Here is a 14,563-nt window from a genome sequence, read left to right on the forward strand (position 1 = left end):
TCATTTTGTTTTCCTTATGGTTTCCTTTGTTTTACAAAAGCTTATAATTTTAATTAGGTCCCACTTGTTAAGTTTCACTTTAATTTCTATTGCCTGGATTGACTGCCTTAGGAGAACATTGGTAAGATTATGTCAGAAAATATTTTGTGTGTGTTTTCTTCTAGAAGGTTTATCATGTCTTGTCTTATATTTAAGTCTTTAAGCCATTTTGAGTTTATTTTTTGTGTATGGTATGAGGAAGTGTTCTAACTTCATTAATTTACATATGGCTGTCCAGTTTTCCCAACACCACTTTCTGACAAGACTGTCTTTACTCCATTGTATTCTTGCCTCCCTTGTCGAAGATTAATTGACCATAAGTCTGTGGTTTTATTTCTGGGCTCTGTATTCTGGTCCATTGATCCATATGTCTGTTTTTGTGCCAATACTATGCTGTTTTGATTACTGTAGCTGTTGGGCTGTCTGAAATCTGGGAGGGTTATTCCTCCAGCTTCATTCTTTTTCTTCAGTATTACTTTGGCAATTCTGGATTTTTTGTGATTCCATATAGATTTTAGGATTGCTTGAGAACACATCGTTAATTACTCAGTAGTATTTTAGCACTGTTTCCCATCCCCCAAATCTCCATGGGACATGCAGTGAAGGCTGAGTGTTTATGTGTACTTGCAGAGTTGCAGTACAGGAGAGAAACCCCATTATTATAAACCTCAGAGCTTATATAAGGCAGCTGGCACTTCTGAGAGTGAGAGAAAGAGAGAGAGAAAGACAGACATAGAGAAAGTGGGGGAAGGGGAGAAAGAGGGGGAGAGAAAAGGAGAGATGGGGAGAGAGGGAAACAGATGAGAGACCTCTGCTCTAGAATGTAAACAAATACTCTCTAGAGAGGAGGTTAGTGAGGAAGGTCTTGTTCTGTTATCCTTAGAATGTAAGCAAAAGGATCCAAGAAAGATAAGTTTCTGTGTCTCCCTAGAACAATGCACTAATCTGAACTCTAAGGTATTTTTACTATTAAATCTTCCTTTAACCTAGATGCCAATATTCTTTGTTTGGAAGTCCCAGACCATGTGAAGACATGAAAATATGTGTGGGCCAATGATGGTTACCATTTCATTCCTCTTCTCAAAATCCGGTGCCAAGTGCCCATTGGATTATCTATAGTCTGATACCACAAAGGCTTTTCAATATGATCATGTTCAAAAGGAAATCATCACTTGCACAGACAGACAGAGACAGACAGACTCACACACACACACACACACACACACATGCACAAAAGCATGCACACAGAACCTGTTCATCCATCTGAAAGCCTTTTACTCAGTGATACCATTATTCATCCAGATGCCAAGGCCAGAAACCTGGAAGTCATTCGAGTCTTTCCTCTTCTTCACCTGACACACAGTCAATGAATTCTGCCAAGATTCCTTCCTAAAGAACTCTCTCTCAAAAACTCTCTCTCAGTTCAACTCAAACAATGAATGTCGACTAGATATTTGATTATATTAGTTTTTAAAAATTTAGGTGTGAAATATGCTATTATATGTAACAGCCTTGGAAAAAACTCATATATACTAGAAATATACACTGAAGTAATTATGGATAAAATATTCTATCAATTTGTTTCAAAATAATCCAGTTGAGGAGGTGAAAGGGTAGAGGTAAAATGGAACAGTGTTGTCCGTGACTTCATAAGTGTTGGCTTTGGGTAATAGGTTCATGGGGGCTATTTGTACTGTTTTCCTTTTCTGCTTTTGTATATATTTGAAATTTTCGTGTGTGTCTATCTGTAATTGTTTCCCACTGTCTACTGAATTACACTCACTATCTTTAAAGCACATTGTTAATCATCCCTAACCTCTGTTTCCTGACCTATCTTCCTCTAATCCTGTACATTTCTGAAAATTCGGTCAAATATGACCTCTCATGTTCCCTGCCTTTGTATGTATGTTACCTACTAAGTATAATGTCCTTCCCACTTCAACTACTCAGCTATGTTTACCCCAAATGGCACTTCCTTTATGAGCTCTTTCTTTGGGTTATGACCAAATATGATACATGATTAATTTCTTCTCTGAACTTCCAAAAGAAGTTTTGGTACCAGTTAGACCACTCATCAAATAATTTCGTGTTATTTAGCTGGGACTTCTACACTGTAATTGTTTCCTTCGGTTTTCCAAACCACACCCTCGCTTACTACCTGAATAAGATCAATTGAAAATTTCTTAAAAACAAACAAGTAGGGGGAGGGTATAGCTCAAGTGGTAGAGCACATGCTCAGTATACACAAGGTCCTGGGTTCAATCCCCAGTAACTCTTCTAAAACAAATTACCTCCCCCTACTTAAAAAAAAAAAAAAAATAGAGAGAGAAAATCATTAAAAAAAACCAAACAAGTAAAACTGCTTCACCTACCTCTGCTTTATCTGTATTGATCCTTGTACATGGAAGAGCTCAATAAATGGTTGCTCAATTGATTTATCTATAACAATTCAGATGAGCAAAATAGCCACATTCACACTTGTAAGACTAGTCAAATATGTAAGTTTATAGCATTTTTAAAAAATTAATTCTTTAAAAGATGCTTTATTACATAATGATGTGCTTTTTCCCCTTAAATATAATGTAGAAAAAATTATGGAGCTAATTTATGAGTTACTTTCACTTATTCATTTATTCAGCAGAAATGCATTGGGTACCTCTTTGTGCCAGGCACAGGTTTGTGTTCTAAAAAATCCACTAGAGAGAAAGACACATAACATCCCTGCATTCATAGGGTCTAGTCTAGTGGTATAGAGAAACCAGTAGATATGTAATTTCATGTTAGTCCTAAGTTTCGTGAAGAAAAATGTAGAATACAGGGAATACACAGTGGTTGGGCCTCCTACTTAAACTAGAATGGTAGAGAGGGCTCTTCTGAGATGAGAAACACATGAAAAAAACAGCCATATAAATGTCCTGGAAGGAAAATGTACTTTTGGCAGGGAGAACAGCAAGTGCTGAAACCTTGAAGCAAGAATATGCTTGGCATGCGCAAGGAGCGCAAAGAGGCTGAAATGTTGTGGACTTGGAGGAGACTAGGGAAAAAATAAGGTTAGAATGGTAGGCAGCATACAACCAAGCCTTACAGAGCTTTGTAGGCCATGATCAAGATTGAGTTTGATGAGAAGCCATTGGAGGGGTTTTGAGAAGAGAAGTAATACGATCTGATTTATGTTTTAAAAGAATTTCTTTGGCTGTCATGTGGAGCATTGACTGGGTGGGGGCAAGACTGGAAGCAGGAGGATCACTTGGGTAGCTATTGTGATAATCCAGGAGAGATATAAAGATGGCTTATATCAGAGCCATAGCAAGGGAGATACTGAGAAGTGGTCAAATTCTGGAAATGTTCTGAAAGTAGAGCCAACAGGATTATCCAACAATTTGAATATTGGAGATTAAAAAAAGAAAGATCAAGGAAGATTCCAAGGTTACCAACCTGAATAATTATTAACTGACACTGTCATTTACTGAAATGGGGAAGACTATGGGGAGAGAAGGATAAGGGGCTGCAGTTCAGAATTTGATTAGGGCTATTTTAAGTTTGAGATACTCATGAGACATCCAAGCTTCAAGAGAGTAGTTGGATTTTTGAGTGTGGAGTTCAGAGTTGAGGTCAGTACTGTAGATAAAAGTTTGGGAGGCATTTTAATGTAGAGATTATTTACAGTCATAGGACCAAATAACAGGTAGTGTAGCTAAAGAAGGAAAGATGTGTCAGAACTAAGCTAGAGCACTCCAATATTAAGAGATCAGTAAGAGGAGAAGGATTCAATAAACGAGACTAAGAAGCAGTGGACAAGAAGGTGGAAGAAAAACCGAAAGAATTCAGGTTACAGAAGCCAAATGAAGACAGTTTTAAGAGGGAGGGAGTGATCACTTGTATCAAAATAAGGACTGTGAATTACCCATTGAATTTGGGCATGTCAAAAATCACTGGGCTTCAGGGCTGATGACTTTTCAAAGTGAATAACTAAAAACACAAGACCGTTGATTACTTCTGGGATTCATAAATTTCCTTTTTTTTTTCTCTTTCTATAGACAGCTGATTAATTTCTGACTTGCTTTAAAATTTCAATATTACAGAATATAAAAGACGGCCTGCAACAAATCTCAGGTCGGATTGACGTTATTCACAATAAGAAGCCAGCAGCATTGCAAAGTGCCACGCCTGCGGAAAGAGCAAAGCTCCAGGAAGCTCTCTCACGCCTAGATTTCCAATGGGAACGAGTTAACAAAATGTACAAGGACCGACAAGGGTAGGTAACACTTTCATTTTACTAAATGAATGTCCCTATGTCCCAGGAACTCCAGAGTTCATTTCCATGTTCTTTGTGGTAAAAAAAGAGAAGTAGGGAGGAAAACAGGGAGAAGTATCACCATAACTGGAAAAAAGTGGATGGAAAGATATATTGGTGAACAGTTCAGACTAATCAGCTGAATTCTACACATTTTTATGTTAGCATTATGTTGGAGCACTATAATATCCTCTAAAATTTCAGGTAATGTCAAAACAGACTTCGTTATTTAATTGAGGTGCTTTAAATAATTGTGTCATATACAATGTATATCTTTGGTCAAACCTGTGTGCTATAGATTTAGAGCAGCTTGATACTTAGACTAATATGTTGAAAATACAAGCTATTGACACAAAGTTGATTTTCATGTATTGTTTCTGTTTTGAAGGCAACACTTTACATTTTGAAGCCCCCTCTTTTGTGCTACAAGGAATTTAAGTTGATTTAAAATAATTTCTGTTGCTTCCCTTAATTGAAATATCCTAGTTTTGAGCAAATTTTTAAAATCCACATACATTTCTTAGCCTCATGCCACAAGGTGTTGTTGTCTCTTTTAGTTTTAGGTTTAAAGAAATAAGGTTCTAATGGCTTAAAACACTTTGTTTCAAAGATCTGCAGTCTCATGGCAGTCTTCTTCACTATTCTCAAGGGAAATCAAATCATTTTTTTTTATAATTAGAAGGAACCTCCTTAATATCTATCATATCTGTCCACATCTAACCATCTTTACTTATATTTTTGTTCTTTATTTACTACATTAGAGTCCTAAAACAGTATTTCTAGCAGAAATCTCAGTTACCTCCTGTGGCCATCCCCATTTTGTTCCCAATTATCTCGCATCCAGAGTTGTTTTTCTAAAGTGTAAGAACTTCATCTAATTCCCTTAGAATAAAATCCAGACTCATTAATTAGGGATATAAGGCTTTCACATGACCCCCTGCTTATCTGGGCAGCCTCCCTGTTTATCAGTCCCTGCCTGCCCTACAACCTCTCTGAATTCTGCTCTAGCAATATTAAACTGATTTAAAGATTCCCAAATATTTTGTGCCCCCTCGGGTCTACCTACCCTTCAAGTCCCACCTGAGTTGTTATTTTCTTCTTAAAATCCTTAAAATATTAGTTGCTCACAGAAACTTAGATATTGTTTCAATATTTAATGAAATACAATGTCAATATACTATTTATGTATTTGCAAATGTTGCAAGACTTGGTGGCTCTCCTGTAGACTACATACTCCAAAGTGACATATTCTTAGAATTTACCACATAGCAGTCCATTCTTTTTTTTTTTTTAACTTTTCTGCCTCCTGCACAAGCTCCTGAAAGACCAAAGCTATGTTTTATTTTGAGTGATATGCTGAGGACTGATATAGTACTGAGTACACAGTGGATGCTCAGTGTATCTGGACTGAAGCCTCCTCCAAGAAGCCTGATGATATTTCTCCCTGGATGGTCTAATAGTTTTATCTCAACTTACTGGAAAACAGCTGGTCTGAGGGTATCCAAACCCTTTCTTGATAAAGGAAAAGAAACTCAGCAACCCCGTGTATATACTGCAAAACACAAACTTATAATGCCATCCTGGTACGCCTCTCAATATCCCACATTCAGTCATTATGAGCTTTGGTAAGCTACTCCAGTGAAGTCAGTTTCCTCATCCTCTTTTGGGGATTTTTTTTTCCTCTGTTGTCTTCTCTCAGTCAGTGTTTTCTTCCAGCCATCCAGGCAACCAACATTATCCCCTAAGAACTTTGGGGGATTCTTGGGTAGCCAGTGATTACTGGCTTCTATAGGCACCTACCACTTTTGCACAAAAATGGAGGTGAACTTTCTGCTTTCTGAGACTTTCCCCTATTTTGTCTGTGTCATCTTTGATTAGTGAGCTAGGTATTCCCTTCTCATAGAGTCATACAGATGTTTCCCTTTCAGCTCACCTTTAACCATAGACTTTAAAAGAAGTGGCAGGCTTATGGCATTCCACAGAGAGAGAAAGCTGAAATCTGACCCAAATCTGGATGGATTCTTTCCTATGTCTGGCAAAGGATAGAGTGTCACTAACCCCAGAAGGCTCACTCTTGTCTTATGCAGAGGCTGGAAAAGATCTTAATTTTACTCTAATTGGGCTTCTCTAGGAATTGATCAGGAGCTGCTAAATTTCCTGTGACTTTTAGTCTAGTCTCAGATAAGACCATTTTAAGTCATTGCTGTGAGCATAGACTCTAGAGTTCAACTTGTTTTGGAATCCTGTCTTTGCTGCTGTCTGGCTTCATGTCCTTGAGCAAGTTCCTTAACCTTTATGCCCCGCAATTCCCTTGTCTATAAAATGGGAAAAAAATATTTTCTGAGTCATAAGGTTGTTATGAGGATTACATGACACAATGTATGTAGAGTGCTTAGTGGATTGTTTATACATGGTAATCAATCAATTAAAGCCCAGCAATTTTGATGATAAAAATAATGGTCTCTGGCTCTGATAGTCTTCATGCCTGTTAATTTTTTCTTATATTCTTCACATTGTCCTGAGAACCATGGAGAGTTGATTTAAATTCAGTCCCTGATTTAAAGAACCTCCCAGTCCTAGAGAGAAAATTGACAAACAGCCAGCAAATTACAGGTTGATAGATATGAGCTGTGCTAGGAGGCAAGCACAATATCCTTGGGGAGGAGAATAGGAACATCTTACTCAGAGTCAGGAATAAAGCAAGGTCTATGAACCATTCAAGATTCTGACTTACAACTAACAGAAAATAACTCTGGTCACCTTAGGTAGAATTATATAGTTAGCAGGTATCAGGTAACTCATGGAATCAATGGAGAGGCCTGAGAGGCAGGTTTAAATATGGGCAGAAATCGTCAAGGAAGACCAAGTTTTGCACCCAGAAACACATCTTGTATCATAAGAGACAAGATGCATCTAAATTATAAACTGCTATCATAGCCATGGTCCACTGGTGCACCAGAGCTACCATTGTCACTGTATTTGCTTGCTGCTATGACTGCCAAAAAATATCATAAATATTATTTCTTTTTATGCCACTAATTTTAGAATTAAGGTTTCTGACAGAAACATCTGATAAAGCAGAGTTGGATTTTTTTCTCTGAAGGGCCAATGAGTAAATATTTTAGTCTTTGCAGGTCATATAATCTCTGTTATGACTACTGCTGTTACAGGGTGAAATAAACCATAGATAATGCACAAATGAATGGGTATAGCTTGTTCTAATCAAACTTTATTTACAAAGACAGATGGTGGACCAGATTTTGCTGGTGGGCCATAAATTGCCAACTCTTGTTACAAGGCATGCTTCGGTCATGGGTTCTAACTGCCAGGATTAGGAAAAATAAATAACTGGAACTTGGATTCCATTGTAGTAGCAGTCAGAAATGTATCTCCCAGTAAGCCCATAGGATGGCAGATTCTTGAATCCTTAGAGAGATTAGAAGCTATACATTATTAAATAGACAAATATCCAGTATATATCCTTCAAGTAGAGTTCTCAACAAAAATCTATTGTTTTTTCTTAGAAATTAAGCCAACTTGAGGTTAAATCAAAATACCTTTGATCTGATAAGAAGGTATTACTATCTTTTCATGTATGATCCAAGTATGATAACCTATTAGTCAGCTATTACCATAATATGGTGATACAAATCACCTCCAAATTTGATGGCTTAAAACATCAAGCATTTATTCTCATGCTTGTGGATCTTTTGGTTACCTGTGTTTTGGCTGACCTGGGATGTTGTGGCTGGGCAGCTGTTCAAGCTGTGGGTTAGCTGGGCTAGGTTCCAGGAGGTGTGTTAGGTTAGGGTTTACTACATATATCTTAATTTTGGATTTAAGATGAAGGGTCAGTGGCATGCTCTTCTCATGACAGAGCATGAAGTAAACCTCACCTTTGAAGAGCACTTATGGCCTGTGATCATATGAATTCCACTCACATTCTGTTGGCCAATGCAAGCCTGACACCGACAGAATGGGGTAGCAGTCTCTTCCTACAGTGGAAAGGGAATAAGAATGAATATTTGCTGAATAATAATCCAAATGATTGTAGATATTAATAATGAATAACAAAGGGTTTTTACAGCTAAAAAATACCTTAGTGATTTGTATCCTGCTTTATTATTTTACAGGGGAAGCTAAATCACAAAGATGTTAAATGATTTGCCCAAGCACATACTGTGTAGTACATCTGCATATTTCTATGTCACCAAAATAGCTCTAATAGATTTGCCTAGTTTACTCATAATAAGTTACAAATGTGAGAAAATGCATTAGTCTCTTGGCATTCCTAAGGCATAGGTTCTGAGACCATCATTAATCACCATGTTCGTGAATGCCATAATGGCTAAACTCACCTTTATTTAATGTCATAATGTAAAATAGACACTACTCTCTAGGCAGGTGCAAGTAGAGAATTAAAAGCCAGATTGATTTGTGACTGCTCATGGAGACCTACATCTGTATGTTGTCTTCCAGCAAATAGAATTTCAACATGTATCTCAGTAAAGTTGCAAATTTTCAAAATAGTAAAAGTGGTTCCTTCCCATGGAAACACAAATAGTGAACAGAGTAAACATTAAATCCATGAATCCCATGTTTGCATATGCATAGCCATGTATATGGATAGATATATATAAATGTAAGATAAATATTTAACTTTATGGGAAATTAACATTGTTGCTAAATGCTGTTTTCATCTATTTCTTGGTGGGTCTCTCATTGTTTATAAAAGATACCTACAGGAAACACATAAAAATAAAGAAATAATTAACATAAAATCTACCTAGTATTAGAGAAACAATGTCCTTTCCTTCTTTCAGCAGACACTTAAGGAGGGTCTACCAAATGCCAGATATTCTGTTATCTTTCCTTTCTTTCTGATACTATCTTTACTATCAAAGCATTAATAAATTTGCCCCATTTGCAGGAAATTACTCCTCAAGTCTAGGAGTATAGCACAGATAAAATGAGATAATAAAAGTGAAAGCAGTTTCTAGACTACAAATTGCTGTATAGCCATAAGATGGCATTATTGTGTAACAACAAGATTCTGGTCTGACGGTGTGAAGGCATTTAAAAAATCAAATTCTATTACCAATGATATTTAATAAAATAAGAAATAGGAAAACCATGTTGCACAAATGAAGCCAGACACCAAAGGATGTATATTGTATGATTTCATTTATATAAAACTCAAAAACAGGCATATCAAAGGTTAAAGGTCAGATATAGTTCACGTTCATGGGGATCAGTAATTAACAAGGACAGGAGCAAGTTCTGGAGTTCCGAGGAATGTTTTATTTATTGATCTGGATGCTGGTTATATTGATACATTTCCCTTAAGAAAGTTTATGGAAGTGTATACTTGTGAGTTGTATACTCTTCTGTGTGTATACTGTACTCAAAATTCACACTTAAAGTTTAAAAATAATAACAAATGCATATTTTTAAGTACAGGAAGGACCTGATCTCAGAATTATTTTTTTTAAAGATGTAGCTTTAAGAAAAGCATATTACATTGTTCTGTTTTGGGCATTTTCACCAGTCTCTAAGATAAGTTTATGGCACTACTACTCTAGAGAAAGCTTTCCTGGATTTACCACCGTCATGTTGGGACCAAAGTGTCTCATGTCAATAGGATGCTGGGGATGGAAGAGCTGGAAGCTGCCTCCCCAGGGATTTCTCCTTTATTTAGTTCCCTTAATACCAAGCTCACAGTATCAGTGTGCTCACAGACTCTTACTGCCACTTGTACTGCAGGAAGGAAAATGAGACAATGCAAGAAATGAAAGGAGGGAAAACAGGAATAGAAACCAAAGAAATTTGATTTGAAGGAAAAGTGCATTAATCATCTCTGTATTCAGATCCTGGGGAACAAGCACGTAATTCTTGAAGCCCACTCCTAATGCAACTTTCTCATAAGCATTTGCTGTCTCAGTTGTAATTTTTCCACCTAGGCATTCAGTAAATATTTTTCTCTCATGTCAAGGTGAGGGAAATAACCACACACTAACCCCAGAGGTAAAGAATAATATACTAATCCTTATGGCATCACCATACAATGTTATCCTCCAAAGTGGAAGCTAGAGGGACAGATGCATAATCTGGGAGCTTTTCCAGAATTGTTTGTTCCTAAATGAGACATTCAGCTATAGAAGCATTAGCAGCCTCAGCAGCCTCTTTTATTTGTCACAATGCCATATGTAGTTGGGAAAGATACATGATAAGTACACACAGGATCCTGACAGCTCAGGAAAGATTCATGTTGTAGTCTTAGAATTAGCCTCTACTAAGTGTAAAGATTTCCATGCCAGACTGGATCTTCATATCCGCCCCCCAGATCTATGTATAAGTGTCAATATGTAATTCTACTGTTGGTTTTTGAGCTTGGTAGAATGAAGAAGAGGTAAATATATATTATATTTATATTATATTATATTATAATATATATATTACATTATATATATCAGAATATATTTATGTATCTTGAATATGGGAAAGCTTTTTACATCTCATTCCAAAATCAATGTTGTAATGATCAGGGGAAAGGATTCTCATGTATTTCATTCATGGAGACACTGCAGAGGAAGATTTGTTAAATTGAGGTGGAAGTGACAGTTTCAATTTATGTCTCTCTTTTTTTGTGCTGTTGAGACCATGGTGTATAGGGAAGGCTTCTGTTTTGGTTCTCAACATCAAAAAATGTTTTAAAAATCATTATTTATTAAATCATTGATTTGATAGAATTCAAATTATATCTAAAGAAAACAATACATCATTTATTTCCACAGATGTATCAGGACTCATTCTTACACATAGACCCACCCACCACTCACCAAATCACCTAAACATTGGAAATATTTAAAAGTTAATTATTGTTAACCTTCAAGTGTATCTTCACTATTTGTTCCCCTACATTCATCTACATCAGTTGATCAGATTTATTTTATTCGTTCCTGGATGTCAGAAACCTTATCAATTTTGCTTCCTTGTACAATGCCCAGTACAGTTCATGTGGTTAATAAATACTATTTGATGATAATGATGATGATGAAAACTATTTTGACAGCATTGACATGTCATATATGCCAGAAATAAATCATCAAAACTTTAGGAAAGGCAAAACTTACCAACCTGTCATTTGCTATAATCTTCCTTCACCAAGCTTAACCTCTACACTATCTTCTCTGCCCTGTTTCCTCTTGTGTATTTCAGTTTAGGGATCACCCCCTCATGCACACTACCTTCTATTTCATGCTGCTCTTTCAAGTGCTTATGTTTCTGCCAGAGCTCTGTATAAGCTAAATTAATCCCTACCTATTGTGAATATCTTTCACTGGCCAGTTGTTGCACTTTGCACACCACTGAGAGAGCAGTTGGGAGCCGAATAGAGGACTCTTTTGTTTCCACCCAGCAGCCCAAAATGAAGTGTATGGTTTGACTGTTGATGCCAATTATGTGGAGGTTTTACCACCAGAGGCAAAGCTTTAAACCACAAAAGATTAATCCCATATAGTTGGTGTTAGGAGGTATTTAATGTTAATATATTGACTATCAAACAGTCTCATTAAAACAAACCAATTATCAACAAACAATATCTTTATCCTACAATTTCGATTTTTTAATCCCTATTTAAAACATGAGCCATTCATGATACAGTATATCATTTGAGTTAGATACCTAAACTACCCTTTGGTTTATATTTCCCTGTTTACTTATAATTTCTTCTGAATTCTTAGTTGTTGAGAACAGTTGGTGAAGGAATTGAATGAAGGGGATCTGTTGTGTTTGTTTAATAAAAAGGCTTTTTGAAATGCATTAAATATAAGTTTGTTTCTGCCCATCAGCTTATCTAATGTGTGTTCCAATTGCTAGCTCAAAGCACTCAAGAGTTGCAGAGTGATTTGCTTTTTATGATAGCCATTTCTTACAGGATCATTTGCCTTATATCTTCAACATTTTCAGATTCTTATAAATCTTTACAGTTCACATAGAGGTTAGTTTAAAACTTGCTTCAGATAAGAAATTGACTAGATATAAAATTCACATAATCTCAGAGTTAACCATAGATCAATATCCTGGATCTTTTTTCTGAAAGTAATTGAACATTTTTGTTTCCCAGGATAGCTGTATACACGTATTTCCATTCCTCACCATAGTCAATTTTATTTCTTCAGTGTACAGGGGGCTATAGTTTGCTTTTCTCTTATCTAAATAAACTTGTATTTTCATCATTGCCAAAGGGGAAAGGCTCTAATATCGAAAACAACTGTATGCCTATAGGACTACACTCATTTGGAAAGTAATAACACTATTTGACTTTACTCATTTTATGTTTCTTGGCTTTGTCATGTCACAAATTTCCTTTCTCTAAATATACATTTTGTTCCCTCTGCACAGAATAGATGAGTTTTGGAAGAAAATAACACTGTGCTAAATGTAACTTTTTCAGAAATTCACTTTGCTCTATCAATTAGAATTTGTTTTGGCTGAGAGTAACAAAAGCTCAAGGCAGCAGTGCCTTCACTAAGACAGAAGCATATTTCTCTCTCCTTAAAAACCTAGGAGTGTGCAGTCAAAGCAGGTTTGATGGCTCTGTTCATTCCTGCTTTCTACCCAGCTGTCCTTATATGATGCGCCCTCATCTACATGTTGCAAGATGGCGCTCCCACCACATCCACATTCCAAGAAGCAGGATGGGAGGAGGTGAGGAGTTTGGGAAAAGGATACACACCAATTGCCTTTTAGGGAAGTTTCCTGGGAGCTGCCACATTTTACTTATACTAATCCTTCATTGGCCAGAAGTCAGTCACATGACCATATCTAAGCTGAAAGGGAAGCTGAGAAATGTTACATTTATTCCTGAATGCCAACAGTGTGTAGTTCTGAAAAATGGGAGAATGGATATTGGATAGGAACTAATAGTCTTCAGGGTATACAACAGAGAAAGTGTATTTTGTTTTGCTCATTAAAGAGCCTTAAGAAAGATGTAAAAAGTGTAGCTATGTTGAAGGTTATCTCCTTCCTCTACTTTCTTTCATAATTTTATGAACTCTGATTCAGCTAACATCTTACTCTGGCTTCCTAAATTCTTCCAATAGAAAAGTAGAAGTTTTCATCATTGCTCAATACCCACTTGTTCTATGTCTTCATACCCTCACAACAAATTGTTGTTAATTAACTTTTGCCCAGCTCTTACCCCTCTTTCCAACAAAGCCACTGCTTAGCCAAGGAAAGAGATGGGTAACTTGGTTATCATAGTGCTCCTTGGTTATATACTCCCTCCTTACTTACTTTGACTAAAGTTCGATCAATCAAAAGTTTTAGCAGTTTATATCACTAACTCTGATAATATCCACTATAAAAGAAGAATATAAGACTAAAACTAAAATTATGACAAGGTACTGAAATTTCAGGACATCCCCCTTTCTGGGCATGTATGATGGGGGTTGCATAAGACTAAAGAGCTGCTTTTTTTAGCAATGCCTACGTTGCTAAGCAGGTATTCAGTGTTTTACATATATGATTTCACTCTCAGGAGAGCCTTATTTTCCGATGAGGAACTTGAGATTTAGAGGGAACAAATAATTGTATCAAGCTCACATAGAAAATGTATGTGATAGCTTGTAGTTTGACCCAAGTTACGAACTCTTGTTTCTGTACCCCTTTCCTCCTGTGTATCTCGTGTGATTACTTGTGCTCAAGGATTATGTTCTCTGTTTCAGATGTCTATCTTCAGTAGCAGGAACAGAGATACATATAAGAAACTTTTTAAACCCTTGTGTCTGAAACCACAGTGTTTTAAAGAGATGTATTTAGAAAGTGGTTATCTTCACATTCAATATTTGTAGAAAAATAGACTGTGATTCTATAAGATGCTTGGCAAAGCCAAGTGGTAAAGGATCTCCTCTAGTTTTTGAGGAACCCTGCCTTGTTCTTTGATAGTCAAGGTCCTACTCATCATTCATGAACCAATGCAGGAAAATCTTTGGAATCATTTGCTGGTCTCACTCAATTATTCCATTTTCTGTGTTCCTAGAACCCTCTGTTCATGTACTGCTCTTATAGGTGGTTACCAGAAATGTGTATGTCTTACATAACTGTGTGCAACTCTGTACCATCCAGTAGAGTTTTTGTTATAGGGGAGAAACTGTGTGAAATACCTTCTGTCACCACTAAGCCAAACACAGTGTAATTCCACGATAGCTGCTCAATATGTATTGATTT

At 36.5% G+C, this 14,563-nt stretch overlaps 1 protein-coding gene across 9 annotated transcripts in view; it reads left to right on the forward strand.

Annotated features, from left to right (window-relative positions):
* The window catches only part of DMD (dystrophin), a 1,947,932-nt gene that overhangs the window by 925,364 nt on the left and 1,008,005 nt on the right, over positions 1-14,563 (forward strand). For all 9 annotated transcript variants that reach the window (XM_064483309.1, XM_031445593.2, XM_064483311.1 and 6 more), the window contains one exon: positions 4,122-4,294. In XM_064483309.1, coding sequence (XP_064339379.1) covers positions 4,122-4,294 — 173 coding nt within the window. The remainder of the gene's footprint in view (positions 1-4,121; positions 4,295-14,563) is intronic.

Source organism: Camelus dromedarius, chromosome X (genome assembly GCF_036321535.1).
Source record: "Camelus dromedarius isolate mCamDro1 chromosome X, mCamDro1.pat, whole genome shotgun sequence".
Taxonomy (NCBI): Eukaryota; Metazoa; Chordata; class Mammalia; order Artiodactyla; family Camelidae; genus Camelus; species Camelus dromedarius.